This window comes from Polyergus mexicanus, unplaced genomic scaffold, assembly GCF_030449975.1.
Source record: "Polyergus mexicanus isolate NDT 795.1 unplaced genomic scaffold, iyPolMexi1.0 SCAF_7, whole genome shotgun sequence".
Lineage (NCBI taxonomy): Eukaryota > Metazoa > Arthropoda > Insecta > Hymenoptera > Formicidae > Polyergus > Polyergus mexicanus.
This window is the reverse complement of record NW_027223327.1, coordinates 603,956-631,617: the sequence shown is the minus strand read 5'-3', so window position 1 is coordinate 631,617 and position 27,662 is coordinate 603,956. Positions and strand designations below refer to the sequence as shown.

At 34.3% G+C, this 27,662-nt stretch overlaps 3 protein-coding genes and 1 long non-coding RNA gene across 8 annotated transcripts; 1 reads left to right on the top strand and 3 right to left on the bottom strand.

The window, feature by feature from the left end:
• Positions 1-153: 153 nt before the first annotated feature.
• Positions 154-14,443, bottom strand: Syt1 (synaptotagmin 1). 4 transcript variants are annotated; one of them, XM_070299224.1, is made up of 11 exons: positions 14,014-14,443; positions 10,148-10,281; positions 9,380-9,500; positions 9,029-9,151; positions 8,441-8,586; positions 8,261-8,359; positions 7,637-7,831; positions 7,267-7,443; positions 6,808-7,059; positions 6,425-6,641; positions 154-6,093 (listed from the first exon to the last, which is right to left on the bottom strand). In XM_070299224.1, exons 3-10 carry the CDS (start codon positions 9,495-9,497, stop codon positions 6,447-6,449), a joined length of 1,305 nt encoding a protein of 434 aa, XP_070155325.1. In that variant the 5' UTR covers positions 9,498-9,500; positions 10,148-10,281; positions 14,014-14,443; the 3' UTR covers positions 154-6,093; positions 6,425-6,446. The 4 variants fall into 4 exon arrangements, with proteins under 4 accessions (XP_070155325.1, XP_070155328.1, XP_070155324.1 ...); XM_070299227.1 differs by lacking the exon at positions 10,148-10,281 and having other exon boundaries at positions 8,261-8,353; positions 14,014-14,441; XM_070299223.1 differs by lacking the exon at positions 10,148-10,281 and having other exon boundaries at positions 14,014-14,439.
• A 715-nt stretch (positions 14,444-15,158) lies between these two features.
• LOC138935005 (uncharacterized) lies at positions 15,159-16,911 on the bottom strand. Its single transcript, XR_011447202.1, has 4 exons — positions 16,710-16,911; positions 16,399-16,479; positions 15,562-15,869; positions 15,159-15,255 (listed from the first exon to the last, which is right to left on the bottom strand). It is a non-coding gene; the product is annotated as an uncharacterized lncRNA (long non-coding RNA).
• Positions 16,669-20,103, top strand: LOC138935002 (fibroblast growth factor receptor substrate 3). Its single transcript, XM_070299222.1, has 4 exons — positions 16,669-16,922; positions 17,193-17,491; positions 17,584-17,954; positions 18,031-20,103. The coding sequence occupies exons 2-4, from the start codon at positions 17,204-17,206 to the stop codon at positions 18,770-18,772; spliced, it is 1,401 nt and encodes a 466-aa protein (XP_070155323.1). The 5' UTR covers positions 16,669-16,922; positions 17,193-17,203; the 3' UTR covers positions 18,773-20,103.
• A 3,849-nt stretch (positions 20,104-23,952) lies between these two features.
• LOC138935000 (serine/threonine-protein phosphatase 6 regulatory ankyrin repeat subunit C) lies at positions 23,953-27,608 on the bottom strand. 2 transcript variants are annotated; one of them, XM_070299221.1, is made up of 4 exons: positions 27,224-27,608; positions 26,123-27,075; positions 25,331-25,671; positions 23,953-25,150 (listed from the first exon to the last, which is right to left on the bottom strand). In XM_070299221.1, exons 2-4 carry the CDS (start codon positions 26,992-26,994, stop codon positions 24,588-24,590), a joined length of 1,776 nt encoding a protein of 591 aa, XP_070155322.1. In that variant the 5' UTR covers positions 26,995-27,075; positions 27,224-27,608; the 3' UTR covers positions 23,953-24,587. The 2 variants fall into 2 exon arrangements, with proteins under 2 accessions (XP_070155322.1, XP_070155321.1); XM_070299220.1 differs by having other exon boundaries at positions 26,123-27,608.
• Between the last annotated feature and the right edge of the window lie 54 nt (positions 27,609-27,662).

Here is a 27,662-nt window from a genome sequence, read left to right as displayed (position 1 = left end):
GACGATCGATGTAAATTGATTAATAAATTTGAAAAGAAAATAATCGCACACCTGTCGACCAGATTTTAGTCTTACCGTCTTGGGCCTAAGGATAGTCGTGTTCGATAAATTATAATCATCTGTCCGATTATTCTCTTTTCTTCCTCTGAAAAATTGGTTTATATCGTATTATATTATATTCACGAGATACTTGTTAAACTCTATAACATTTTGATTTATAACGTAAAAAAAAAATTATCGCTACGTTTCCCTTGACATTCTTTTGACAGCGAGAAAAAGCAGTTTGATCGGTTTTTTAAGACGTTCTTGATTATTTTGCAAGTCATATCAGATCATCGTCGGATCGTCGTTCGGATTGCTTTTGTAATCGTGTGAGACGAAATCTAGAGAGAGATACAAACGCAACGTTGCTCATAATTTCGGGCTGATTGCATCAAGGACGTATTTCCAGACTAAAAACTACAGCTTCACAAATACACTTTCTCTCTCTCTCGCGCGCGCGCATGTTCCTCTCTTTTATTTACATCTCTTCTTCGTGATGCGGTTTACCGCTGCTCGGCATACAAATGTGCATAAACGGATTTAATGCTAATATATATCGATATTACATATTTAAAAGCGGAGAGATTCGCTTTTCTTTTCCTTTTTCTCTCTCTCTCTCTCTTTCTCCAATTCGATGCATTCACAAAATCACACTTGATCCGCGATCCAGATCGTTCTCTCGAAGATCGCACGTTTCGTAATGATATTCTCGAAATAGACATACACAATGAATCATAAAAGTATACATTTTCGAAATGTTGTCTTCAAGCGATTTATACATTTTTAGGAGAGATATTTCGGGATTCCATCGATATTATACGTATCATGAGTTGCGATATATACTAAATATATATATATAATATTCGGGTGCACAATCGTGTGTACATTACTTTATATTTGTTTCGTTCTCTCTACGAGCCTGCTCGGACAGATCGCAACTTTCCCTCTGCACGATCCACAATATTCACACGTACAATCTATTATATCACGGTGCGCGTATTACATTTACCTTCTATTATTTCAATCGCGACAATCGACGCGTTTTATTTTACTGCCTCTAATTAAATATGTTACTCGTAAATGGTAGATGGGATGAGATAATCGATATCAATGGTGTCAATAGCGGGCGACATTGTACATATAGGACGTACATGGTTCTCCTTATACCAATTCCGTTCTCTTCGACAGCACGCTTGTTGTCTCTCTCTCTCTCTCTCTCTCTCTCTCTCTCTCTCTCTCTTTTAATCCCCTCTTTGTGTAACATGAATATAAGATCTGTCTTATTTCAAATACGGAAAGTGCAAAAAGAAACGCAGCCGAAGAGAACGGATCTATCTCTAGCTAAATTTTTAACTCGCGATCGATGGCGCCGACCAGGTCGTCAATGGTGAAAATCATTTTCTAATACGATTACTTCGCGAATGAAGGGGAAAGACACACCCGATCATATTAATAATAATAGTAGTAAAATTGAAAGAAGACATTTATTTTTTCGCGAAAAAAAGAATTCGATACTTTCGGATCAGGGACCGATGTGAAAAAAGGTTACAATTTTCTTTCCCCGTTTTCTCTTTTATCTCCCTCTCTTTCGTAATGACGGATTGACGATTTCGCAATCATCGATCGGATAAATTAATACTGCAGTTGTTGTACCCAGTCGACGCCATTCAATCATTTTTCAACAATATATGTTAATTCGCGAATTCTCGTTAAAGTATTTTAAGTACAATGCTGCTGAGTAATAGCGTGCCATCTCACATGCTATATATACCGATACATTATCGTTTAATTCGATAATTGGTCCTGGATAAACGATAGAACCAAACCCGAGTAACGCGCAATTAAGGGAGGTCTTTCACGATCATGATCTCGCAATCGTCGCGAATATCGCGCGATTGACCTGTGACGATTGCATTCTCGAAGGTGAAAAGTACGGGGGAGAAATTCTCTTTCAAGGCCTACTACAAGACATGCTACGAGACTAAAAGACGCTTTACACACCGTTATTCTACACTCTACCCCCTCTCTCTCTCTCTCTCTCTCTCTCTCTCTCTCTAATCACTCGGCGATCAGATTAATGGGTTCCTAAATAATGCGCGTTGTGATAATTAATGCGTTGTGTTGCTTGGATTCCGATCGCTGACGAGAAGCAACCTCTGGCGATTATAATTCGCAAAGTGAAAATATCCTTTCAAACGGCTGATAATATTAGCGGCCTATTACACGCGTGAATTTCCAGTTTTCTCACTCGATCTTATGCTTCGAATCGAAACGTAGCGATGAGAACAAGACGTATCGTATCGTTAAAACTGCAAAAATCTCACCAAAGATATAAAACTAAATGATTGAGAGTGAAAAAAAGTGACGATTTAACAATCCTCGCTAGGGATGTAATTATTTTAAGATCTATTTAAACATATAAATTATACAAAAAGTGCAAAAAAAAATGTTTAAATAATTAATATTTTAAAATCATCTTGACGTGAATTCTCATCGCGTTACGCTTCCGGAAGTAAATGCTGATGAAGATAAACTTGGATTTCCGTAACACAACTCTCGTTAATTAGGATAAATATACAGATGCATATATCACCGAATTAATTTCGAAACATTGAGAGTTGAGAGATACGGGAAAAGGACTCCGAGGATACCTTTTTAATAGCGTATCCCCCTTCCTCTTCCTTCCCGCGTATAAGAGAATTTCATTCTATAATAAATTACTTTAATCTTCATTTGTTATAACGATATATATATGTAACGCGTAATTATATAATCTTACATATCGAGTAAACGCTACGATACAAAGCTAAAATCAATAGATATCGCCAAATAGTCTCCATTCTCGCTAACCATTAACATTATTATGATTATTATTATATATTTATCATTATATATTATCGAGAGATCATCCATATCGTTATACTTGAGGTGATCACATTTTTTCTATTGCGCGATTAAGAAAATAGTGCAACTATTATAAAAATTTTAAAAAGAATTTGATTACAAGAATTCTGAAAGATTCTGAAATTCTATTATATATTTGTTACAAGAAAATATATAAAAGCGACAATAAATCGTTTATATTATAACAGAAAATAAATATATATTTCATATATATATATAGATAAAGAGATAAAGTAAAAAAATTGCTAATGAAATATATTTTATAGTTGTAGAAAGAAAGAGAGAGTTAATATCTACTTGATTAAGGTATTTTTGTAATATACATTAAAAGATTTTACATAATTCTTGTAATTTGCAAAAATAGCTGAAAGAAAAGCAGACCTGTTTGCGAGATTGATGATTGCCTCAAGTATATCATTATCAGATGTTACCATATATTCTTATATTGTGACTAGAACTTGATATATCATATATATATATATATATATATATATATATATATATATAACTTCTCTCTCGGAGGGGGCGTTAAAACTAAAATTGCATTAGCTAATAATATACAATATAATCGAACAGAGTGAAAACTGACAAACAGCGAGGAATCGTAATCTCTGAAAGGACTCACAGCTGATGTACATATGTATATTTATAAAAGAAATTAGATTTTCAATTCAATCGGACGAGAAAGAGAGAGAGACCATAGAGAGAGAGAGAGAGAAACGAAGGCATTCCTTTTTAATATTAACGACTTTGACCAATCGCATCGAACTCGTATCGATAAGTATTCTTCGCGATTCAAAAATTTGTCGCAAAAACGAACAAGCTATATTTTGCGCAGAAATGGCCTGTTCAATGGCCAACAAACTTATATTCGTGTAAACATTGGAATGTCTGCAATTAATATTATTATAAAATTTTGCTCCATATTTTTATCATACCGCGATGCTTGTACAATCCTTTCAACTTCCCCGTTTCCCGTGCGTCTGTATTTCACACTGATCGTAATTCCCCACATAGATATCCTCGGATATCTGTGATATCCAACACGCTCGACGATGTTATGAATGATTAATGGATGCGGATTAAGTCGAGATGAATAGGCCCGTTCGCGATTTACGACTAAAAAACGATAACAATATTTGCAGATAATATATAACTCGCAATATAATGTATATTATGCATATAATATAATATATATATATATATATATATATATATGTGTGTGTGTGTATATATGAATATATATGTATATATTTTACACAGTTGCATGCAGATGCGCACGTCCGTCATATATCACGGATTACGAGCGATGGATGGATGACAGCGAGTAGAAAATTGCGTATAGTCACGCGCGAAAAGACACCGTACAATTGCGATATACGATACGATTCTTCTTCTACAAAAACCGGGCATGATCTCGAAGGAAATGGTAAATGTGAAACGTTACAATCTCAATGAATTTCTACAACGAGAACTTTCCTAGATTTGAGATCTGCATCCGACATTCGAATCAATTCATCAGAGTTGCATCTCTTTATTTTTGAAAATGTTTTATGCAATGAATATACGAGTAATCATAATAGGAATAAAACAATAACAGTTAATAATGTGTTAATAATAAGATAATAGAATGTAAATTATATATATATATATATATATATATATATATATATATATATATATATAATGTGTCAAAATATTATTAAAAAAATTTATATTTTTCATATTTTTCTTATTCAATAAGAAAAATTGAAAAATTACTTTTTGATCACCTTAAAAATCGAAAGATAATTCTACTCGCGTGCTTTATTTCGTATCGTGGATCGTTCTCCGTACAAGTGGCGCATAATGAGTGGCGAGAGTAGTCTAACTATAGCACACGGGGTTGTATATCGCCGATTCAAGCATTGCCTGTTTGCACGAAAATATGCCGGGGTGTCGTTTTACTCGAAGATCGATATGGAAACGTCCACCGTCCCTGAGCAAAGCTTATGCACGTTCACTGAGCCACGCTGTGACCTTTCGAGCGCACGAGAGAGTTCAGTGCACGACGCGATCTCGATTCTCTTTGAAGTGGCTCAAGATGACGCGATGGATTGCGAAAATGCGTAAGATGTGATGGCCAGTGGCAATTTTTAATTAAAGGCCTTCGTAAAAAGGAAGAGGAACGGTGCAAAAGAATGAGAAAGAAGATAAATTTAAAAAAAAATTTATACAAATATATATACCATAATTATTTTTATCAAAAGAAATAATTTTACAATTGCCCAAAATTTCGAAAAAAATGATTTTATGTTAATTCAATTATAGTTTTGCCTCGTGCCAACATTTATTACTTTGTACAACACTTTCTTTTACCAAGTCCCTTAATTAGCAATCATAATCCATATTTCAGGGTCTTTTACGAATTCGATGTTATCATCACACACACACACACACACACACATCCATCATTATTATTTCGCACACAACTGTGAACGTTCACACCACTTTTGCTACATGTTTCTTCGCTTGGAAGAAAATTATGCCACTACCTTTACGGACGATACAACCGAAATAGTTATATATAATATTTATAACTTGAACGACGCATTTATAGAGAAAGTTTATGACGGAAATTTGCGCCGATCGGCCGAACCAAGATGGAAGCCTATCTGCGGGATATCTAATGACGTGGATATTTTTTCGGGGATATATATTATATATATATATATATATATATATATATATATATATTTTTTTTTTTTTTTTTTTGTAAATATTCAACATTTTCGTTTCTGTTCAATCAATAGCTCAAAAAGGACGCTGCGCGTTACTTGAAATCATTCAACGTTACATCTACAGAGAGAAGTATATTATAGATATACATACGTATATATATATACACAAGACACTACACTCTCCACATGGGAATATTATTTTAATGTTAAATCCTTCATGGTTGGTATTTTTATTATTTAATTAAGTATTATTAATATCTATTAAGTATGTATTAATATCTATTAAGTATGTATTTGTTCTCTCTCTCTCTCTCTCTCTCTTTGGATTTATTCGCTTTCTCTTTTTTCCTCCCTTTCCTCCCCCTCTTTCTCCCCATCCCCTACATCTCACCTATTCTTTTCCGTACCCTTTTTCCAATCAATTATCCTGTAAAGAGAGAGCCGCTTTCAGAGACAGAATCCTTATTACAAAACTTTTCTAGATCTTCGAGTAAGCAAGATAAAGGCAAAGAAAATTGCTGACGTTGATTATGCAGGATGTTCAAAAAATCCCCGTTCTTAATGTGACTGAAATTTAATCTTAATCAATCTTTATTTTAATTCTAAATTTAATTTTTCAGAATCTATTAATGTTGTAAAATCGTAATTAAGGAAAAATTCATTTTAAATTAGTCGAAAAATTAAAAGTAAAATTGGAATTTTGATCTATTTTGAAACATTCTGCGTATTCAATTTTGTGTTGATATTGAATGCCATACCTTAACTGAAAAGTCAACGATCTTAATCCTTCTTATCTCCGTCTTCGGGGTCTTTTAGCGTATGCCATTGGGCGATCGGGCGCCTGGGAGACGCTAGCATGTCAGACCAGTGTCTCAATTCCGTTCCGCTCGCATTATATCCCAGGACCACCTTTCCGATCGGTTCTGATGTGCCGATGCGATCGTAATCGACTACAGTGACGACAAGTTGTACTTTCTGGAATGTCGTACGGAATCACGTAGTGTCGCAATCATTAAAATTAATAATCACATATTATTATCACTTAATATTTCAATAAATAAACTGTCACTGACTTATGAATTGGCATAAATAAATATTTTTAAAAATGTTATAAAATAATGATCAAATATATTTTTTCTACCTGTATCTGCTCAAAAGGTACTTCAAAGGTGAATGATTCGTTGTAATACGGATTAAGAGTGCACTTCTTGATCGACGTTTTCTTCTTCTTCAATCTTTTTCCATTCTGCATCAACGCGATTTTAACATAAGGATCCGAGAGGCCACCAACATCCATCTTTTTCAGGTTCTTGGCTTCCAGAATGACTACCGTGAGTTTTCCTGCCGTTGGTACGTATCTCAATGAGAAGCATATGTCTCCCAACTTGTTATCCTGCAATTAACAAAAAAAAAAAATCTTTGATGAATATTTTTAATAGATCATAAAAATATGTCAAATTTTTAATTCTTATATTTAAGATTTATCCTATTCTCACAAAGGAATACAAAATTTAATTTAATTTAATTTAATTTAATATTGTATTTTTCATTCTCATTGTTATTATACAATATATAGTGTATTACAATTTTATCGACTCACCTGTCCACCCTCGCCTTCAACACTCTGTAGTTCTCTCCACTCCTCGATCGTCTGCGCCAAGTCGATTTGGCAGAGCGGCACTTTAACTTCTCCGATTTGATCGTGTTTCGAAAATCTATCGAAGTCGAAGATAGCGAAGACTAGAGTCTTGTTCATGGCATCGGCATAAGGGACGCTCTACGATACAAGTACGTTTGTCAATAACAATAACATCGCAGTAAATTGTGCTTTCGCACACATTTGCATTTAGAACATGAAAAAAGAAATAAAAATTCGAAACTGTCTAAAGATTGCATTCCAGATTAATTATATAGTTAATTGATTATTTTTTATTATTTTTTATCAGGAATATTATTAATTCTTGACTGACCTTAAAGGTGAAAGTCTCGTTGAAGACCGGATTCAGCGTTTTTCTATGAACTTTTGTCTCGAACTTTTTCTTCTTATCTGGCAATAAATATACTTTTACGTATGGATCTGATGTGCCGCCCATGTCCAATGCCGGCAATTCTTCAGCCTGGATTACTGTCACGGCGAGACTGTTTGAATTAAAATCGTATTCGAGCTGAAACCAAGCACGTTCCATTTTTTAAAGTGTCCACGTTACATTGCATATATGTATTATATATATAAAGATAATAATGTTAAAAATAAATAAAATTAAAAATAGCTGTATTAATAATAAAATAAAAAGATGTGGATTATTTGTCATATGAAATACAAGTCTCGTGATAAAAAACATATTGGTATGATATACTAATAAAAATCAATATTAGAGATATGGCATTAATTTCTTTGACATAATTTTCTCGATGTGAATTTAGTTTAATTTAAAAAAATTTGTTGATTTGATTTTCCATTTATAACAATTGAGAAAGATAAAGGGGGAAAAGAAATAAACTATGAAAAGCGGTTATATTGTATATCAAATGAAATAAAATAATAGATAAAATAAAATAGAAAAATAAAAAATGCGATAAATAACAGTCTGTACCTTGTATTGTAGTTTTCCGAGTTTAACTTCGCTCTGCTTACTTTCAGCTTCGTCCGGTTCCTCGGCATTGTCCGTCAATTCTTCCATATCCGGCTGTACCTTCGCATATCGAAGTGGATTCCACGAGTGTAGAATGTATCTCTAACATCTACATGAAGTCACGGCACACCGAATACATACCTTGTCTTTGTACGTGCTGCCCAGAAGCTGCACGGACTTTAGATCTACTGCGCCCTTCAATCCCTTCTTGCCATCTTTGGAGCGTCTCTTGCGACAGCATCTTCGTATACAGCAGAAGCAAATTCCGAGAACGATTACGCCTACTCCTACATAGGAGAGAAAAATGTAAATAAGTATTATTATAATATGTCAGTATAGATTTTTGACATGTGCATACCTACACGTAGTTGCATATTATATCTGAAATTTATTTAAAAGGAAGAAATTTATATATATATATATATATATATCACACAGAGAAAAGAAAACATAGTTGTGCAATATTTTTAGAATAAAATGTATAAAAGATATGTAAAAAAAAATAAAATATTTAATCTTTATGCATGATACTATATTTAAATTAAATGACTGCATGACTGAATGTAATGCATTATTTTGTTCGATATTTAACGTTGTTTCGCAGAAAAATCAGTTATAGACTAATCTTTCGTTCACAGGTAATGAGGATCGATTATTCTCGATTGATTGAGATTAGAAGCCGGCTTTGTGAATGTGTATGTGTCATGCACGGGGCATGCGCTTTTTTACCTATTAAAATAGCAACAAGACCCCAAGGAGGTATTCCCATATCATGCGCGATGTTTTCCTCTAATTCCATCATTTTAGTCTTCAATGATTTCGTCGTACTTTCGGTAATGGCTTCATCTGTTCCTAAAAGCAACACAGCGCGAATTTAAATTAATATTAAATTAATGAAAACAAAGATCAATTATATAGAATATACGCGCGTTTTTTAAGGAATACTCCGCCAAGTCCATCATATATGATTGTTAATAGATAACAATTAAATTTTAATTCCGCGACAGATAAGAACAGAAATTTGGAAGCGATGATTATTCTTCAAAGAAAAATAAAATTAAAGATTACGATAATACTTACCAGCCCTTTCTTCAATTTCTGTAGTGAAAATAATGTTGGACTCGGTGATACCGGCATCGCTAACTTCCTCGTTGCGCGCCTCAGCGGCGTTCACGTCTCTTTTGACCAACGATGGCATTTTCTGCGTCAGGAAGATATTATTATAAATCCACAGAGTTGGCGAGGCAATTCGCTTTAAATGTTAAACGCAATAATTTTTTTCCAATAACGATGCCTGCGCGTTCGATAACTAATAATAATTTCGGAATAAGATAATTTATATATATATATATATATATATATAAAGTTCAATCGTCTATCTTTTTTTATGACAGATGGATCTAATGAATATTCGACGTGATGCGACATAATGTATATAATACACGACGATAAAACATGCAACTAACAACGGACATTGCTGGCGATTTCGTAATCTACAAGCGCGTTTCCGGTGGTTGAAGCCGCATGCGTATCTCACTTTAAAACTCGCCTCTGTATAAGTCAGCGTACGTTATTAACGAGCACGCAATACGATACTCCTGTACGACGTCATAGAGATATTTTATGGCATCAGAGTGCTATTTCTCAGAAAGTAGAAAATAGCATTGTAGCGTAAATACAGTAGCCATTCATAAAATCGCTAAAGTCACTAAAGAACTCCCGTTACAATGATATCGGCCTTGGCGTAATGAGGCTTTTTCAAAGAAGAAATTATTTAAAGGAACGTGACATTATGTGCTAGCTATTTTTTTATACGAGAGACGAGAATCTTCGATTAATTTCCATTACCAGAGCTTCCTCTTATGATCCAGGAATTGTCGCGCAATTTCTGACAAAACCTCGGCGACAGCTTTGTTACCTTAGCGCCTCGATTCTCGCAACGACAGAGAACAATTGCTCGAAAAGGTTGCTGAGACAGGTCGCTGAAAGCGAACAAGTGTGATGTACATAGGCGATACGTTGTTACGCACGACGATGTATTATCGAACAGCGCGTGGGAGTTTATGGGCTCACTCTATAACTAAACGACGTAAGAAATAAAAAGAGATGAGATGGAAGAAGATACGACGAGTGGGAGAAGATAGACTTATATATGAGAAAGAAGCAAGAAGTAAAAAAAAAACGAGAAAGATAAATCAGCACGAGGTGGAACTTGAGTCCGAATAGTAATATGAAAGGTTTCATATTAAATTATTCTTCGATAACTTTATCTTTATGTTTTAATTTTAATATGCATAGAATATTAAGAAGGGAGAGATCGATTTATGCAACAAAGAAAAAAATACGTAATTAATTTGCAAGAATATAATTATAATTTAAACATACGTTTTGTTCCTACACTTTTTATAAACAATTGACTGCACAAACACAATAGGTGTACAGGTACAGGATCGATAACTCTTGATAGGATTACTTATCCCAGATACAACAGGCTCGTAAGATGCTACCTGTGTCTGTCTTGATAAAAGTCGATAGCTCTTTGAAGAGCGCGCTCAGATAAACATTTTTTCTCGAGGAAAATTTCAAGAGAGAGATAAATATTAAAAATATTAAAAATATCTCGATATATTAGTTAAAGAAGCCGTCATTATAAATTCAAAATAAATATTTCATATTTGGCATCATACGTCTGATTGCAAAATCATCAATTTTTCTTAATTGTTCATTTATTCGTCATCGGAAATTGCGTCTATATTCTTGCAAAATTGCTATAGATAATTTCAATTAACGGTACAAAGATTCGAGCTATCTTTCTATCTTGCCTGCATTCAGACGCGCAGATCTGCTATTAAATGATATTAAAAATTATTTCAGGCGTAAAGGATTAATTTATCGCATTGTACATTCAAACCCAGCGCTGCGAAAAGATTAAAATATTTTCGCTACTTATTTCATAGTTGAAATTCTCTTTCGAACAAATATAAAATTTATTTTTTCCGGAGACTTTTGTCGCTATCAATAGCATATTGTTTGCTCTTTGTGTACCTAACATATATATATATATATTAAAAATGTATATATATATACAAATTTTTTTAACACAGAGATTTTTTTGCGAAAGCTTGAATGACACCGACGAAACCCTTTGATCAAAATAATCGAAGACCCTCTACAGTTCTGTACCATTTATAAACTGTATTCAACCTATCATCAGACTAGGTAAAAGTGCCTATCCTAAGTTCTTATGATTAGCCGAACAAGCCTTGCTATGCATTAATTGGCGTATCGGGGACGAGTGTCTAAACGGCCCCATAGATGCGCGCGTGTGCGTAAATGAGCGAACATTTAAAGTGCGAATCAATACAACTTGCTACTGATAAGTAGATCGACTGATATCGTCTGCAACCCCTTTGCGTTCTTAAATCAATTTTATTCCAACAAGATAACTTACTAAAAACTAATATAATATACAAAGTCATATCATGTATATATATATATAAAATATGTAAGAAAGAATTACATTATATTATTCCATAAATCTTTAAAACAGATATATAATAATTTTTATTTGCATTTGTTGACGATGTAAATTTTTATATATATATATAACGCGATAAGCTTGAAATTTGTATTATTTTCTTTTATGCCACGTGTGCATCATTTTCTCGAAATAACCGGAATCCATTTGATAGCGATCCTTTTACATGATGGTACACGGAAGTCACTTTCTCCTCTCGTCTTCGCGCGTGGACATCTCGACAAAAATTTTCCGTTAGCTACTGACATAATAGTCACGTAGTTGGGACATCTGTCACACAAACCTGACAGGCATTTAAACCGTTGGAAAAATGCACGTTGCAATTTATTGCAAGAGTGCCGTGTAATTTCGCAAACAATTATGAGTGTGCGGATGCATTTAACGCGGTCATATAATGAGGAATGTCAATAGAACGAAGTTCCAACAAAAATGACATTTGAGTGTATGACAGAAATTTACTCAAGTGCGCAGATCTCTCTCGACTCAAATGTTTTCTCACACATATGCAAATGTGATTAAGAGTACTCACGCAACTCATGCAACGTACAATATGCGCGCGAGTTGTAAGAAGTTAGATACAAAAGTATCCTTTTACGTTCAAAGTAATGTTAAAATAACAATTTCGAAAAATTTACGCAGCTAATTTCATCAATTATTATCTTAGGAATGTAGAAATATTTAAAATATAAAACTATCGAAATATAAAAAAATCGGATGTCAATGGTATCTTCCCTCTTTAAAAGATAACGGTCATTCGACTATCGACTGGCCTATATCCTTCTCAAGGACGGCTACAGCACGATCGTTCTTAGAGTATCTAACGCCCTTTTCATGAATGAACATCCTCCCATGACTGCTGTAGCATGAGCAAAAATGTTGTTTGCGGAGAGGGGAGAAAGGATCTTCCGTCAAACGTAACGTATATGTATGTACGCGAATACTATGACATTCGCATACTATGACACTCACAGCACGAATACATATCGATATTTAAAAATCGCTAATTATCCCGTCGAAACAGTAGCCTAATTATTTTGGCTATCGTAGCAATTAGCGCGGGTCTGTTAATGAGTACAGTATCTTTGCCGAAATTCACCGGCACTCTGTGTTCTTGAAGATTGGAAAATCTCGTACTTGAAAAAATTGCGATTTAACGTCAATGCTTAACATGTCGTGAATATTGCAGAGAAAATTGCGAATAAAAAGAATTTTACATATTTTATTTTGTATCCCGCGAAAAAACACGGTTTTATTTTATATTTTACGGAGTAATATTTTTAATATAAATTTAAAGAAGATATATATTATAAAATATACTAAAAAATAAAAATTCAGATTAAAATCCGCAATTTTTTCAAACGCGATACTCATCTACTTGTACATTGATGGAATTTTATAAGTCTTTATAATTTGTATTTGACCCATTATGAAAATTATGTTAGTTAAAAGTTATGTTAGCAAAAATATGTTAATTTCATTTTTTGTTAACAATAAATCAGATTTTTCTATCCTTTCTAATCACCTGCGAATTATCGTGTGCGCGCTATTATTACAAATATCAATAATAATTAAATCCGTCAAGAAACGTCCGAGAATCATATAATAGATTCTTCTATCTTATCTTCTATCTATTTATCTATAATTATATTCATGACGGGTCTTATATTCTTAACATTTTTCTCCCTTCTAACTCTGAGAGAGCTTTAAACAGTTTCATCGATTGCTATAATTTGTTCAAACCATCCCCAATTTTCTTTGATATTTTCAAGCCGGAAAGAAAAAGATTGCGTGTGAAAAATACACGCAATGTGCAGTTAACAAAAGTAATCAGAATCTAAAAAGACGACGAGAACAGAAGGAAATTGTCTAGTAGACTATTTCCGAAAGGAAACAATTATATCGCTTCGACTGAAATGTTTACCCTCCTGTATAGTTTACTTTTCGAAATTTGTATCACTACCCTCGGCACAAATCTTGCCGAAAAAGCAATATATAATAATTGTAATAATGTAATAATTAAAGACTTTATACGCATTTCCGTGAACCGAGACGATCGGCAAGAGTACGTTTTCGATTGTATCTTCGCGAAGGGTGATCGATTGCTAATTTTATATTCGTCGCGGACTGGTGAACTGGAGAAATGGACGGGCTTTGATTCGTTTAGAATGGTACTCACGATAGGGAAGCTGTTTCAATGGGTTCTATATGCACCCTCTCTCTCTCTCTCTCTCTATCTCTATCTCTATCTCTCTTCTTTCTTCGAGCTATTTCCACCCCTGGGCGTTACTCGACGGCGGCCTCGACTCGGCTGTAACTACTTGACGGATTTCTCGTGTTCGAAAGCTCGAACAATAGTGGCGAAAAAAACGTGCGGGACAGATTTTATCACTCTCCCAATGTTTTACAGATGCATCGCACGCTACGTCGTCCGCGAACGATAGCGATGAACGATTAAAGGGGATGAAAATCTATCTTGCCACGACGATCACTCGTCGACGACGACGACGAGGACGGCGACGACGACGTGCCGAGTGCGCCTGACTAGTGGTGGTGAACGCGCGAACATGGCCGCCCAACGTAAATCGATAAAACACGTTACGTTTTCCGGCGGCGGCGTCTCGACGCGCCGTTTGGAGCCGACGTTCTGCGTCGTTTTATCACCCCCGTCCCCGCAGTCCGTACTTCTGGCTCCGACAACGACGACGCCGAGGAACGAGCGCCGATCGGCGTCATCGGTGCGCGCGGACGTTCGATACGTAGAATGATATCCTTCCTTTTCGAAAAATTCTCGCCGTTTTCCGGTAATGACGATGATGCTTATCGGTGACGTCACAATCTACCGACTTTAATTAACGGTTCATTAGTTTCTCTTCAGCTTAACGGTAAAAAACGTAAAAGAGCAAAAAGCGTTTGAAGAACAATTCACACGAACAGTTGATTATAATGAAATTAATAATTAAGAGATCACTCTTTCTCCCAATAGACGTCTTTCATTTAAACGCGTTTGACGCTCTTACGCAAGATTCATGACGCAACTATAACATTTAATTCTCTTCAGAAATTCGACGTGTATTCGTAATTATGAAAGATATTCGAATACACCTATTTTAATATTTATTTTGAATCCGAGAATATGTAAAGGAGCTCTCTCATCTTTGATAAATAAAGTTGTATAAGCGAAAAAATAACATTTTTGAGTATATTAGGAATCGGTCTTTTCTCAATAGAGGATATATCGAAAGGGAAACATTATTTTTGTGTGCGTGTGTGTGTGTTGTGTAAAACAGAAAAAAAGTATAGCTCTCTGTGTATAAAACTTGCAAGAAACGCACCCTAATTTGACACATTCCCGAATCTATTGTATTTATTGCGATAGAGATCCTCCGATATTTACGGTACATCAAGTTGTATTCTTGAGCTAAAAATGAAAATAAAATCAAAAATAATAATAAAGAATAACTTTCTGAGAAAAAATATAAATAAGAAATTTCAAAAATAATTATACACACAGATGTAGTCCAACGAAATAGCTATAATAAGTGTAATTTGCAATATTGTTGGCGAAAGTTTCTCAATTTTTATCCATCAAGTATAATAAATAATTAACAAATTGGCTCTTTTAATTTTCGTCAAAAGGAACTTGAGTATCCGAATATCTCTGTTATTCTCTACTATGTTATTAAACATTATTATTGAACAATAAAAGTTGACGATTCTTACTTACTTATAGGTCGCGCGGCGATCCGTATCCGAACGCCATTTTAATGTTAATAATACATTGTACATTGTATCGAATCTCGAAATAGCGATTTTAATGGCGATATATCGATCACAGACTAATATAATCTAGAACTCATGCGAATGGGCGACGATTCTTTTCGAGAGATAAAACATTGCGATTGGAAGGAAATCGATCCGTAATTTTATTCCACTCTCTCTCTTTCTCTCTCTCTCTCTCTCTCTCTCTCTCACGTAGCCGAGTGGAAGAGGCTGCTATATAAAGCTTCGTAACGTCTATGTAAATCCTTTTGTCTGAAATAGTAACGAGCTAAAATGAGTATAACTTGCATTTGTACGTTATCTGTTTATATACAGAAATCTGATCGCAATAGATGACGCAAAGTTATTGCGAGAAACATATATATATATATATATATATATATATATATATATATATATATATATATATATAATACAAAATATCAACTTTCTCAATCTTATGATGGCGGCAGATATTCCGTTAATTGGAATTATTAGTTTCATTTATTAATTAATCCATCGACATTCATTCATCGAGAAATTTTAATTAATATTTTGATCGACATAATACTCTCTAAATATGGTTTATATTGCATTTTAGACTTTTAGACGATAAGTGAATAAAAAGCGCGCGGGAGATTCCAGATGAAACATCTTGGTTTTCATTCTAGATACACATATAATTTGAAGATATCCGTATGTATTAATAACACAATCATCAAGTAATCAAAAATTATAGCCTGTGCAAACTATATACAACATATATTGCCTTATATATTATATAAAATACGATATTACATACGTGCTCCTCAAATCCGTGATCTCCCGCCAGGCGCCATGATGAAAAAGATCGCAACAACGCGAGTATAACGGTCCTAGATCCCTGGATAAAACAGAGAGAAACTGCGTTATCGATTATACTCAAACTGTCGGTATATAATCTCTAGAGCTCAGCGAAGTGTCTCGAATTTCCGGATGATGGCGCGCCGAGATAATTTCGAGGTGTCCGTCTCGCCCCAAGCGCCCTAAGCGGTCGTCTTTCCCCTTCCACGTCTCCGTCCCCTCTCCAAGCTTATCAAATATTTGTGTAATTTGTAATTGAAACGTGCCTACCTATATACACTTCGTCGCCTGGAACGATGACAAATTTGACGCAGTCCTCATCGTTAATCTCGTCGTACATTTTGTACATTGATCTCTCGAGCGGTCCTCGATACTATGGTGAAATGGCATAGCCGCGCTGACGTGCGGGTATACGCGGTCGGCGATTACGCACTTGTCGGAAGACGGATCTTCTATCGTTTCGTTTTGGCTATGTCGCATTTGGTGTGTATATGTCTAATTGATCGCGCGCGCATCGATGACACACGAGGCGAGAATTGTATTTTATTACTCCACATGTCTGATTTTGTTCTTCTTTTATTTCTTGGTAATAGCTCTAAATCATTGTAATCAGACAATATGCGAGATAAATAAGGATCGGAGACCTTTGTATTTTATTTTTTCTATTCGTTTCGTCATGCCGATGCTTCCTGTGATGCGTAATGTTAACGAATCTATATAAATTTTACAGATTATTGTGATCTTTTTGTTTAGATAAACGAAGGATGGGTTGCATCAATAGTAGGACGAACGTTTTTCAAGTGACGAACGTTAATGACCAAAGTAAACCCATTGCTCGTGGACGTTTGGAGATCACTGAGATAGACATAATATTCCACCAGGATAGCAAGCAGCCGACTATATGGCCACTGCGCTGTTTACGGCGCTATGGGTATGATTCGGAACTCTTTAGTTTTGAGTCTGGTAGACGTTGTCCTACAGGTGAAGGCATATATGCCTTCAAATGTAGGAAGGCGAGAGATTTGTTTAATCTTGTACAAACGAAAATTCAGGTTTGTGTGAACATAACCTTTTCTTCTCTAATATTAATATTATATATATATATATATTTAAAAAAATATATTTTTTATTTATTTATTAATAGGTATCCAAAAATGGAGATGACGCACTGTCGAGAGACCTTTCAATTGCATCGCATCCTACTCCAGCAGTACCAAGAGTGGCAGTAGAGCCTAATTACTTAGATCCAATATCATCTAATAGAAGTAACAGTTGCATGGATTCTAGAATTAGTCATAGTCAACAAAACGGTATCGGAAGATTGAGCAGTGTCGGAAGCAGCAGCGGTCCTATATCACCCCAGGGGACTGTGGGATCACCCTCGCCACCTCCTATGCTGCCGCCTCCGCCACCGATTTCTCAGCCTCATCCGTCCTCTTACATCAATGAAGAAGTATTGTCATCTGGCCTTACAGAACACAACAATAACAAGAACCTTGGAAGAGCAGTACCAAGGTAGTGCAATCATTAAATCGATTGAATAAAACACAATATCTAACGTAGTACTAACATTTTATTTTTATTGTCATAGATCACCACAGATTACTGCTGTCGAGAATATGATATTTAAAAATGGACTCGCAGAAACAGAATTGATATCTGTTCAGCCTAGTGTAGAAACTACCAACTGTGACCCAGCATCGCCGTTACCGATTAAAGCGCCTCACATGAATATAGACATCTGCAGCGAAACCATCTGCAATCGTATCTCACCGACGCACAGTACTTCCGAAACGTATCAATTCAAGGAAGAGAATAACCTAAGCGGATCTCAACATGCATATATTAATGTAAGTCCTGGACAAGATCACATAGAAAAGATCGCTATCAGGGCACGTCCGCCTCCATTACCCGTCTTGCAACCGGATGTCGAGGAAATCTCCAAGCATTGTTACTACAATTTGGAGGCGAGCGAGATTCAAATTTTGAAGAAGAGATTCTCTGGCACTTCGATAAACGAAAAATCGCCCTTAGTTCCCTCCACGCCAACGGAATGTCCGATTAGGGAAATGAATTATGCGGTCTTGGATCTGGATACGAGAGATTCACCTGGTACGTCCGATAACAACGCGAATTCGCCGCCATCTCCTCCCGAATCTCCAAACAAACCGCAGGTAGGCTATGTTACAATAGACTTCGAAAAAACGGTCGCTCTCTCGCACTCTGTCAATCCCAATCACGATAACGAGGGCTCGAGGAAGACTCGTCACAATTCCACAATAGACGACCTGGTGACGACTGCGTACAAGCACAATTCGTCAATAAGTGAGTGACATATTTTATATTTCTTATAATGAGACAGTGTATCGTGTTCCTCGCTGTTTTGAAAAAAAAGAAATTGGAGAAAATCGACTTAGTTTCACTATAAGCTTCTGAAAGTCATTAAACTCATTTTAATTACTCATTTAATGAACTCGTTACGCTTTAAACTTTCGACATTTCTTAGCATATTGGAGGCTACATACAGTATAGTTGATATACCACAAGATATATTTCTAGCGTATGGATTTGTATACAAATTTTCAGTGCATTTTATCAGAGCAACAGTATTCATAAATAATAAGTCTTTTTTTCCAAGTTGGACTAAGGCAGCATAGAGAAAAAATGTTTTTATATATATGACACATATAGATAAGTTTTTAGTACTTCACACACAGATTTTTTACATTTAGTATTTTACAAACTAATGTTGGAGGAATTGAAAGCTAAAGTGCCCTAATTTTTTTCTGTAAATATTGTAGAGATTAATATGGCTCAAATGATCGTAATGGAGATACAATGTGGTATGAAAATATACGTAAAGAAAATATATATGAGTTTCACTGAGATAACGGGAATCATAATATAATGGTTAATTTTAAGTGATTGCTGTCATTAATTAGTTATTGTATCCATCGCGCGAAGATAACTAATAACAAAAAAGTGTAAATTTATAATATGAATATTTCTGTAACAAAGTAATCACTTAAAATAAAATTGCGAGTGTCATATTTATTTAAGTTTGATATATTTGTGATGCAAACAATTAATGATATTAAAAATAGTTGATGCAGGAATTTATTATGTTCCAAAGATTATATATATTTTCATATATAGTAAAAATTTATATACGCGATGTATTTAGCATTATTTATCCACTAAGATATTAATAATTCAAGTTGATTTACCAACTTTTTCTTCTGATAAAACTCTTAATCTGCTGTAATAAAACGCTGCAATACACATCCAAGATGTAAATAAGCATACATCTTTTATGGATATAATAATCATTAATTTTTTTATAGATATGTATATTGTTATCTATTATATTTACAGTTTATTATAAAAAGTGAAATTTAAACCAAATACATTATATATATATATATTTACATGTTTTATGTTAAACCAAAAATGTATGTATAGGAAACAGATATAATCGAATCAAGTATGAGTCTGTTTATCAGTCATAAAATATTTTTTGACACACACACGCACACATAGGAATATAATTATAATCGCGTGTGTTAAAAGATACGTAGAAATAATTGCAAAAAAACATATTAGACTTTTATTTTTTTAAATAAATAAATTGCATTCCAGTTCTCTCTCTCTCTCTCTCTCTCTCTCTCTCGTTAGAAAAAATTTAGTCGGTGAACCATTATTTCCGATAATTCAATTGTGTCGATTGAATTAAATCATAGAAATAACAAATTTTATTTTATGAAAAAATATTTTATTTAATGTACGGGATATATTACTCCTATCTATTCCTTTTAAAATATGTTGCGTTAGATTGCCTCTATATCGCATATATTTTTTTATGTAAAAGAATTTCTTTAAGTCGTAGCGACAATAAAGAATTGTTTGCCGTAAGAGCAACAAAATCCTGAAATAATCGAAAAAGGAATAATATCAAATTTACGTAGACGGACATATAATTAATTTTTTGCAAATATATAGTGCCTATTTTCTTTTGGCTATTCTCTATTTATATAGAAAAGAATAACTAATTTATTATGTACATTCTCTCCTGCATTATGGGTAGGATTTCCCTCTACTTTTATTTATCGTAATATATATATATATGATCCATTCGATTACGAATTTTCCTGTATGTTGAGCGCCACGCGTGCAATCATATGTGGATTATTTCTCTCGAGATTTATATAGTTTACGTTCTCTTTACACTCGACATTTAAAATCAGTGTTTTCAATATTTGTTTTCTTTATTATGACCCAATTTATTATGCATTTAAATTTAATATTATCCGTAAGAATATCAAAGAAATCTGCATTCCTAAATGACGCGAATCCACAACAAAGATGAAGATTCTTCTCTGCCTTCCTTGTTCTAATCTTGTTCGCTTACTTTGGGGATTGTTTACTTGATATAGAAATAGATCATTCTTTTATTATACAAAATTTCCTGTTATTTATTTTATAATTTATCAAAAAATTATTAAAAAATGCTTATGTCGCAGAGAAAAGATATAAATGATAATGATATCGAAATAAACACAATTTTTTTAGATATTTATTAATAAGATTCTCTTAATAATTGTAGAACAGAATTAGTACATTTTCGAACTTTTGGATCAAAGACAATGATATCGTACATAAAAATAAAAATTTGAAAAATACGCATTGTTTGATAATATTAACGTATTCACTGCCATATATAAATACTTAACAAACAAAATGTAGTACTTTCGCAGTTTATCGCTTAAAAAATAATTGATTGATATAAAAAAAAACCAATATATATCAAATAATTAAATGTGATAATATTTACAATGCATAATTTTGAAAAACTTAACAACATTACCCTGAATATCTTATTTATTTTCTATTGCATTAATATTATTTATGTGTGTGTGTGCGTGTATGTAAAATTTTTCAATGCTACGAATATTTTCAAAAAATACGAATGAATACTTTTAACTTAATTAATTGATAAAAAACTGAATTAAATGATACATAAAGAGGAAGATTAATAAATTCAGGAAAAGAATACTTTAAAAACAACCGTAGAAAAAGTACATCTCTCATTAATGTACAATTTTAAATATTTTTTAATGCAACGAAGAATAAACGAGCGGTTTTGAGCAATAATGTTGAACGATCTGTTTTATGATTTTCCGCGATAAATAAAATTTTGTAAATAGGATATTTTTTGAAGATTCTACATAAATTTATAAATTGATTAAAAATTGGTAGTGAATAAGTTAATATGAGATCTCTCTGGCTTTAACGTTCAATAATTTTATACAGAAAATGAATAAATTGGCCTTATATAGAGAGAGACGTTTTAGAAATATTGTTGATAGAGGATATAAAAAAATTCTGTTGGATATACATGCGTATCAAAGTAATATATAAAATTTATTAATTTATTTCATGTAATAATATATTTAATATATATATATATTAAATATATTATTACATGAAAGTCTCCATTTTAATACAGAGCAAAAAGAATTCAGGCCTATAAATCAGTTTATAATAAATATCAAAGATGGGCAAAATGTTAAGATCACAAAATTTCAAATTCGACAGATATCCTAATTTTTATCAATATTTTTGTAACTTCGCAAATATTGTGACGACGATATCTTCATTAGGAGATATTTTCGGATTCTAACTAATTTTTAGAATATACAAATGAAATATATTAAAATATTACATGATGAAATACCTGTATAGATAATGCTCATCTTTAACAAATATTGTAGTATAGTGTCGCCAGAAAATTCTATGTAATATAATTTGTATAATATATGCGTGCACATTGAAGAGAAAGTTAGAACAATTAATGTTAATTTAGGAAACATACGATAAGTAACAATATGCAATGTGCTTGGCATAGATAAGATTTTTGTTCTCTATGTAGAATATTACAAACACAACAAATCTAATACAAAGGCCTCAACTGTAAAAAAAATATTCTTTTTCTAAATTATTAAATATGCATTAATTCGTGTATTTTAGTTTTTATAAATGTATACCGCAACATTTTTAGCATGGCCTATAATTCTAACAAAATTATCATCAGTGCTCAAATACATTAAAATACCATAAATACCATAGAGAGAGAGAGAGAGAGAGAGAGAGAGAGAGAGAGAGAGAGAGAGAGATGTATACGTTTACATTTAAAAAATGTACAATTATTTATCCAAAGAATCTGTCTTTAAGAATGTATGGTTTAAGATATCTTAAATGATACAGAATATATAATCGAGTTCTATTGTTACAATAATATTCTTATAGCCATGTTTGTGGCGCCATACATGAGTTTTGATAATGCAATTCATGTTTTTCTCGTGCCAGATTATTATTATGCATTATAGTGATTTAATAAGGTTAAAATTTTTGAAAATTTAAGAACTATGATTTAAAAAACTGCTGTAAAATGAAAGAAAGTGTTATCGAAAAGATAAACATGCGTATTGAGCATTTTTATGGGATTGTTATGTAAATACAATCCCGTTGTGGATTGTTATATAAATATACAAGTAGAATGTGCCAAAAAAAGTATAAACCTCTTTTATAATGATGTTCAAAGTTTAAAGCTGTAATATATATATTCAGACTTGTTTATACATATATGTTTCTTCAGGTTAGTTTATATATATATATATATATATATATATATTTTTTTTTTAAATACTCGCATATAGCACAAGAAAACCTTTATATATATATATATATATATATATATATATATGCTCTCTCTTGTGCTACTTACGGAGCTTCTTAAAATAAACATGGCCGATAACGATGATAATGTCAATCTTGAATATGCAATATAACAGCTGTATTATAGACAGATACATCGAATTGAATTTTTATCGAAGAATGTGTGTTTGTGTGTGTATATAGATGTATGAATTGTATATGCTACACTAAATGCGCGTACCATAATTACATGTAATGATATCATAAGAAAGAGCTTTTTATCAGTAGCAGCCACGAAAAGTGGGCAAGATGTCTCAGAATTTATTATGCGGCAGTATTACGTATGCTAGCACACATTTTCCGATTTTCTTTAAAATGCATACGTTCGTAACGAATGCATTTATTGAAATATGTTTTTAATATTGATTTGTTAAATATGTATATATATATATATATATATATATATATATATATATATATATATATTTCGCGAATTAATATAATATTTTACACGAACGATTGGCAAATATTGTCTTCGTGAACTTTTTCTTCTTTTTTGTGCAATACACAAAGAGATCTAAGATCGACAGTGCAAAATGTACGTAAATTAAAATGTCAGCTGTAAAACATTTTATAATAGATGTGCATCAAAAAAGAATTTGTAAATTCATTTCTATTCTATTCTATGTGCATGTAATAGGAAGAAGCCTATATGAAATAGAGGGAAGACGTATTTATTTTTATACAGTGTCTTCTTGACGTTTTAATGTAGCAAAGTATAGTAAATTATACATTATATGTACATTGTGTACGAGAGAGAGATTATTATATAATATTTATGTTATAACTCTAACACAGCCTTCCAGACATCACGTGATACTTTGAGGAAAATGGTTTATATAAAATATGTTTACACTTATATAGCTGTATATATAGACATGCTCCCGATTTATTCATTTCCGCGCTTTATTTTACAGATTGTATGGATTTATAAAATATACACTAATGTTATAAAAAAAACTATGTCATTTTATTAATCCCTCTTCAAATAATTCGACAATGTAAACGTAATTGAAATGTTAAATGTAATAATAATATGATGTCTTGAAATTAAGACGACAACAACGATATAAAAATGTATACCTGTGCACATAATATTCCGGTGTTTTATATATTTTAAATAGTAAATCTCTCTCGTATCGCAGTCTTTTCAAAATTAAGTTGCACTTTAATCTATAACTGGGATTTATATGGCAACAGGATTTTATATTATGCTTACGATTGCACGTATAATTTCAAATCCGCGATACATATCGCGATACTGAGCAATAACAAGTGTATGACAATTACAATTTTGTACATAGTAATCTCTAGTAATTTGAAGCGATTACTGAATACCAGCAGAGGTGAAAATCATAAGGTGGGGGCACGCGATCAGGCGGCAAGCTGTCGACGTCTGGTCAATTCGTAGTCTATAAGAACTGAGATGTCGGGATGACGGCGCAGGATCGTCGCGCAATAGCGCATGGTTTGACTGGGATCGGCGCCGGCCTTGAGCAACACCTTAACGGCGTTGACAAATCCGCTCTCAGCGGCAACCTGTAGCGCTGTCAGACCCTCGACGTTGGCTCTCTCCAATTGAGCCAAGGGCGAGGTGACTAACAGCGACACTGTCCGATGAAATCCTCTCGCCGATGCGAGATGTAACGGCGTGTTACCGCCTGCATCTTGCGTCCCAGGATCTTCACCGTGCTCCAGTAGCCACATCACCATGTCGACATGGTTCTTTCGCGCAGCTATATGCAGCGGGGTTTCACCATATCGCGATACAATGCCCGTCGGCGTGCGCGGCATCAACAACGTCGCCGTGTTCAACGTGCCGCACTCCAGACTCTCGTGCAACGCCGTCTCGCCGCGATCATTCTTCAACGCGGTGTCCGCCCCGGCAGTCAGGAGTGTTCCGATCACCGACTCGATGTCGGTCTTGCAATTGTTATCTGCGCATAATCGTGCGTCATTAAAAATCTTTCGTAAAAATTACATAGAAAATTACGTAGAAAAAATACGCAAAGAATAAAAATACGTTTATCGAGTTATCGATGAAAATGCGATTCGAAGGATGCGCACCTAAGCGACAAATAAATTTTATATAAACACTAATATTATCTTAATCGTACCGAAGACGGTCGAAGATGTTAAGATGTGCAGGGCGCTTCGACCTTGGTGATCCTTGGCATTGATGGGTCCCGCTTTCGCCAACAATTCCAATGTCTTCAAGGCGGCGTCGAAATCGTGATGGTGGGACTTCAGCGGTGCGTGTGCCAGTTGACGAGAGAGCATGTGCAACGCTGTCGACCCACCGCCGGCCTCTTTGACGCCTGGCGGACAGCCATGCCTCAAGAGATCCTCCACGAATTTCAATACATTGCCTGGCCCGCCGTTCAGGATCACTCTATGAAGCGCCGTCTCACCACGCGGCGAACGCACAGCTGGATCGCATCCGTTCGTCAACAGCGTTCTGTGATATATACGACGATAAAAAAAGATATAATATATCATTAATCGCGCATATTTTATTATTACTACTATTAATTAATATAGTAAAACATTTTAATAGTGTATAATAGCACGTAAAAAAATAATAATAAAATATAATTACATCTAATAATACATTGCAATAATTTACGCAAAAATAAAGTAGTATAATAATATAATAATTAGATTAATTTTGAATTTAAATAATAGTGATATTTAGATTAATTTATGAGTTTATAATGAATGGACTTTTGGATATGAGAGAAGAAAGCTACACGATGACTCGTGAATGATTCATATAGTCTTTAAATTGATGCAAACTTTGGGAAGGAGATAATTACGTAAAGTAATACAACGTTATCTTAAACAAGTCCATTGGAAAGGCCGCGATAACCGGCTAAATTCTTTTTCGAAAACAAGATTGAAAAATCTACCTGAGCACAGGCAAACAATGATTCGTTGCCGCCATCAATAGGGGTGGATCACCCGACACGTTCCAATCCGGTTCATCCAGGTTTTGCACGCAGCCGCTGGCGATCAACGCCGAGACGCGCTTAACGTCTCCCGATCGCACGGCATCGTAGAACGAATCGCTGTCCTGGCGACCGATAATAATCTCCCTTTCAGTCCTCTCATCCTGCATCTCGGCCTTCGTATCCAGACGAAGTTCCGCCACTTTCTCGTAACAAGCTCGTATATCTCCCGCCGTGAAATCTCGGGACTTATCTCCGATACAAGCATTACTGTCGTATGTCATATGTCGTTCTTGTACTTCAATCTCCAGCACGCTCCTATTTCTTTGTTTCTGATTCTTGAATTTCTCTTGGTTCTCGATTCCGTCGTCGGGTCCGTCCTTTTTCGCATGACACGTGGATGAGTTTTCCGTCGCGGTGCTATTATTCACTGATAAATTCAAAACCGAATCCTCCTCCTCATGTTTCTCATTATCTTTGAAGATCAACTCGTTCCTGGCTCTATTCATTCGCGAAGTATCAATACTTTTTTCATTTTTACCCTCTTTCTTGCACACATTTTCCGTCATCCTTTGTGCATCTTCGTCGAGCGCGCTCAAATCCTCTTGAAATGATTCACCGGGCAAAACATTAACTTTCACTGCGAATTCCTCGAAAGAGGAATTACCTGTTGTGAGACTGGCTCGTCGTGACGACGACGATAACGTCTCCTCCATATCAACGACAAAATTGTCCGGGTTGTCTAGCTCTCGACCGTCGAAGTGAGCTTTCGCGGAGCCGCGCAAAGTCATCGTCTTCTGCTGTTCTGTCGTCGCCTCATACGCGGAAGTCATCGCGTGCTTAATTGATCTCGATTATTCGTGCTCGTGCAATTGGCTCGATGCGGGACGATACAGCGAGTGGACGTAATTAGCCTGCGAAACACTTAGCTTTCGCAGATCAAAGTTAAACTACGCTACGCGATATAGCGCGCATTCGTCGTACAGTAAAATCCCGTATGTTATAAAAGAAACGTAGTATGAACAAAACAGACTGATCGAACAGAATCGAAGCAAACGTTACCGGCGTTTTACTAACTCCTCGCTAAAGAACAAGAGACTCCATCGATGCTTGCACCGACTTCATCCCTTCTTTTTCCTCCTCCTTCTCTTCTTCTTCTAACTCTCTTTGCTTCCTCTCCGCACTACATTCAGTATTTTGCGTTCAGTGTAGCGCGTTTCGCCTTCATTCGTTGCTTGCCCCACTTCACCGGCTTTTTAATCCTCTGGCAAAGCCATAGGTGCCGAACCATTGGAATTTAGGCCGATCACGCTGATGAATATCGTATCGCCGATTCATATTCATATTTCTGTGGTTGTATAAAATGATTGAATTGCATTTGTTCTAAAGCTGAAAACAATATTAATAAAATCAAATTTTCGATTACATTCTTATTGTTATAATAATAATTATTATTAAGTAATAATTTATATTAAGTAAGAATAATTATCAAAATTACGCT

Bases quoted from the DNA above. Each gene is read 5' to 3' on its own strand.
- Syt1 (XM_070299224.1), bottom strand. From the start codon at position 9,497: ATGCCATCGTTGGTCAAAAGAGACGTGAACGCCGCTGAGGCGCGCAAC. The intron at 8,360-8,440 runs GTATGTATTCGG...CGATATGCGAAG, and splicing joins GCAGCACGTACAAAGACAAG to GTACAGCCGGATATGGAAGA. The intron at 7,444-7,636 runs GTCAGTCAAGAA...CTTGTATCGTAG, and splicing joins ACGAGACTTTCACCTTTAAG to AGCGTCCCTTATGCCGATGC.
- LOC138935002 (XM_070299222.1), top strand. From the start codon at position 17,204: ATGGGTTGCATCAATAGTAGGACGAACGTTTTTCAAGTGACGAACGTT. The intron at 17,492-17,583 runs GTTTGTGTGAAC...ATTTATTAATAG, and splicing joins TTGTACAAACGAAAATTCAG to GTATCCAAAAATGGAGATGA. The intron at 17,955-18,030 runs GTAGTGCAATCA...TTATTGTCATAG, and splicing joins CTTGGAAGAGCAGTACCAAG to ATCACCACAGATTACTGCTG.
- LOC138935000 (XM_070299220.1), bottom strand. From the start codon at position 26,994: ATGACTTCCGCGTATGAGGCGACGACAGAACAGCAGAAGACGATGACT. The intron at 25,672-26,122 runs GTAGATTTTTCA...TATATATCACAG, and splicing joins CATTGTTTGCCTGTGCTCAG to AACGCTGTTGACGAACGGAT. The intron at 25,151-25,330 runs GTACGATTAAGA...GATTATGCGCAG, and splicing joins AACATCTTCGACCGTCTTCG to ATAACAATTGCAAGACCGAC.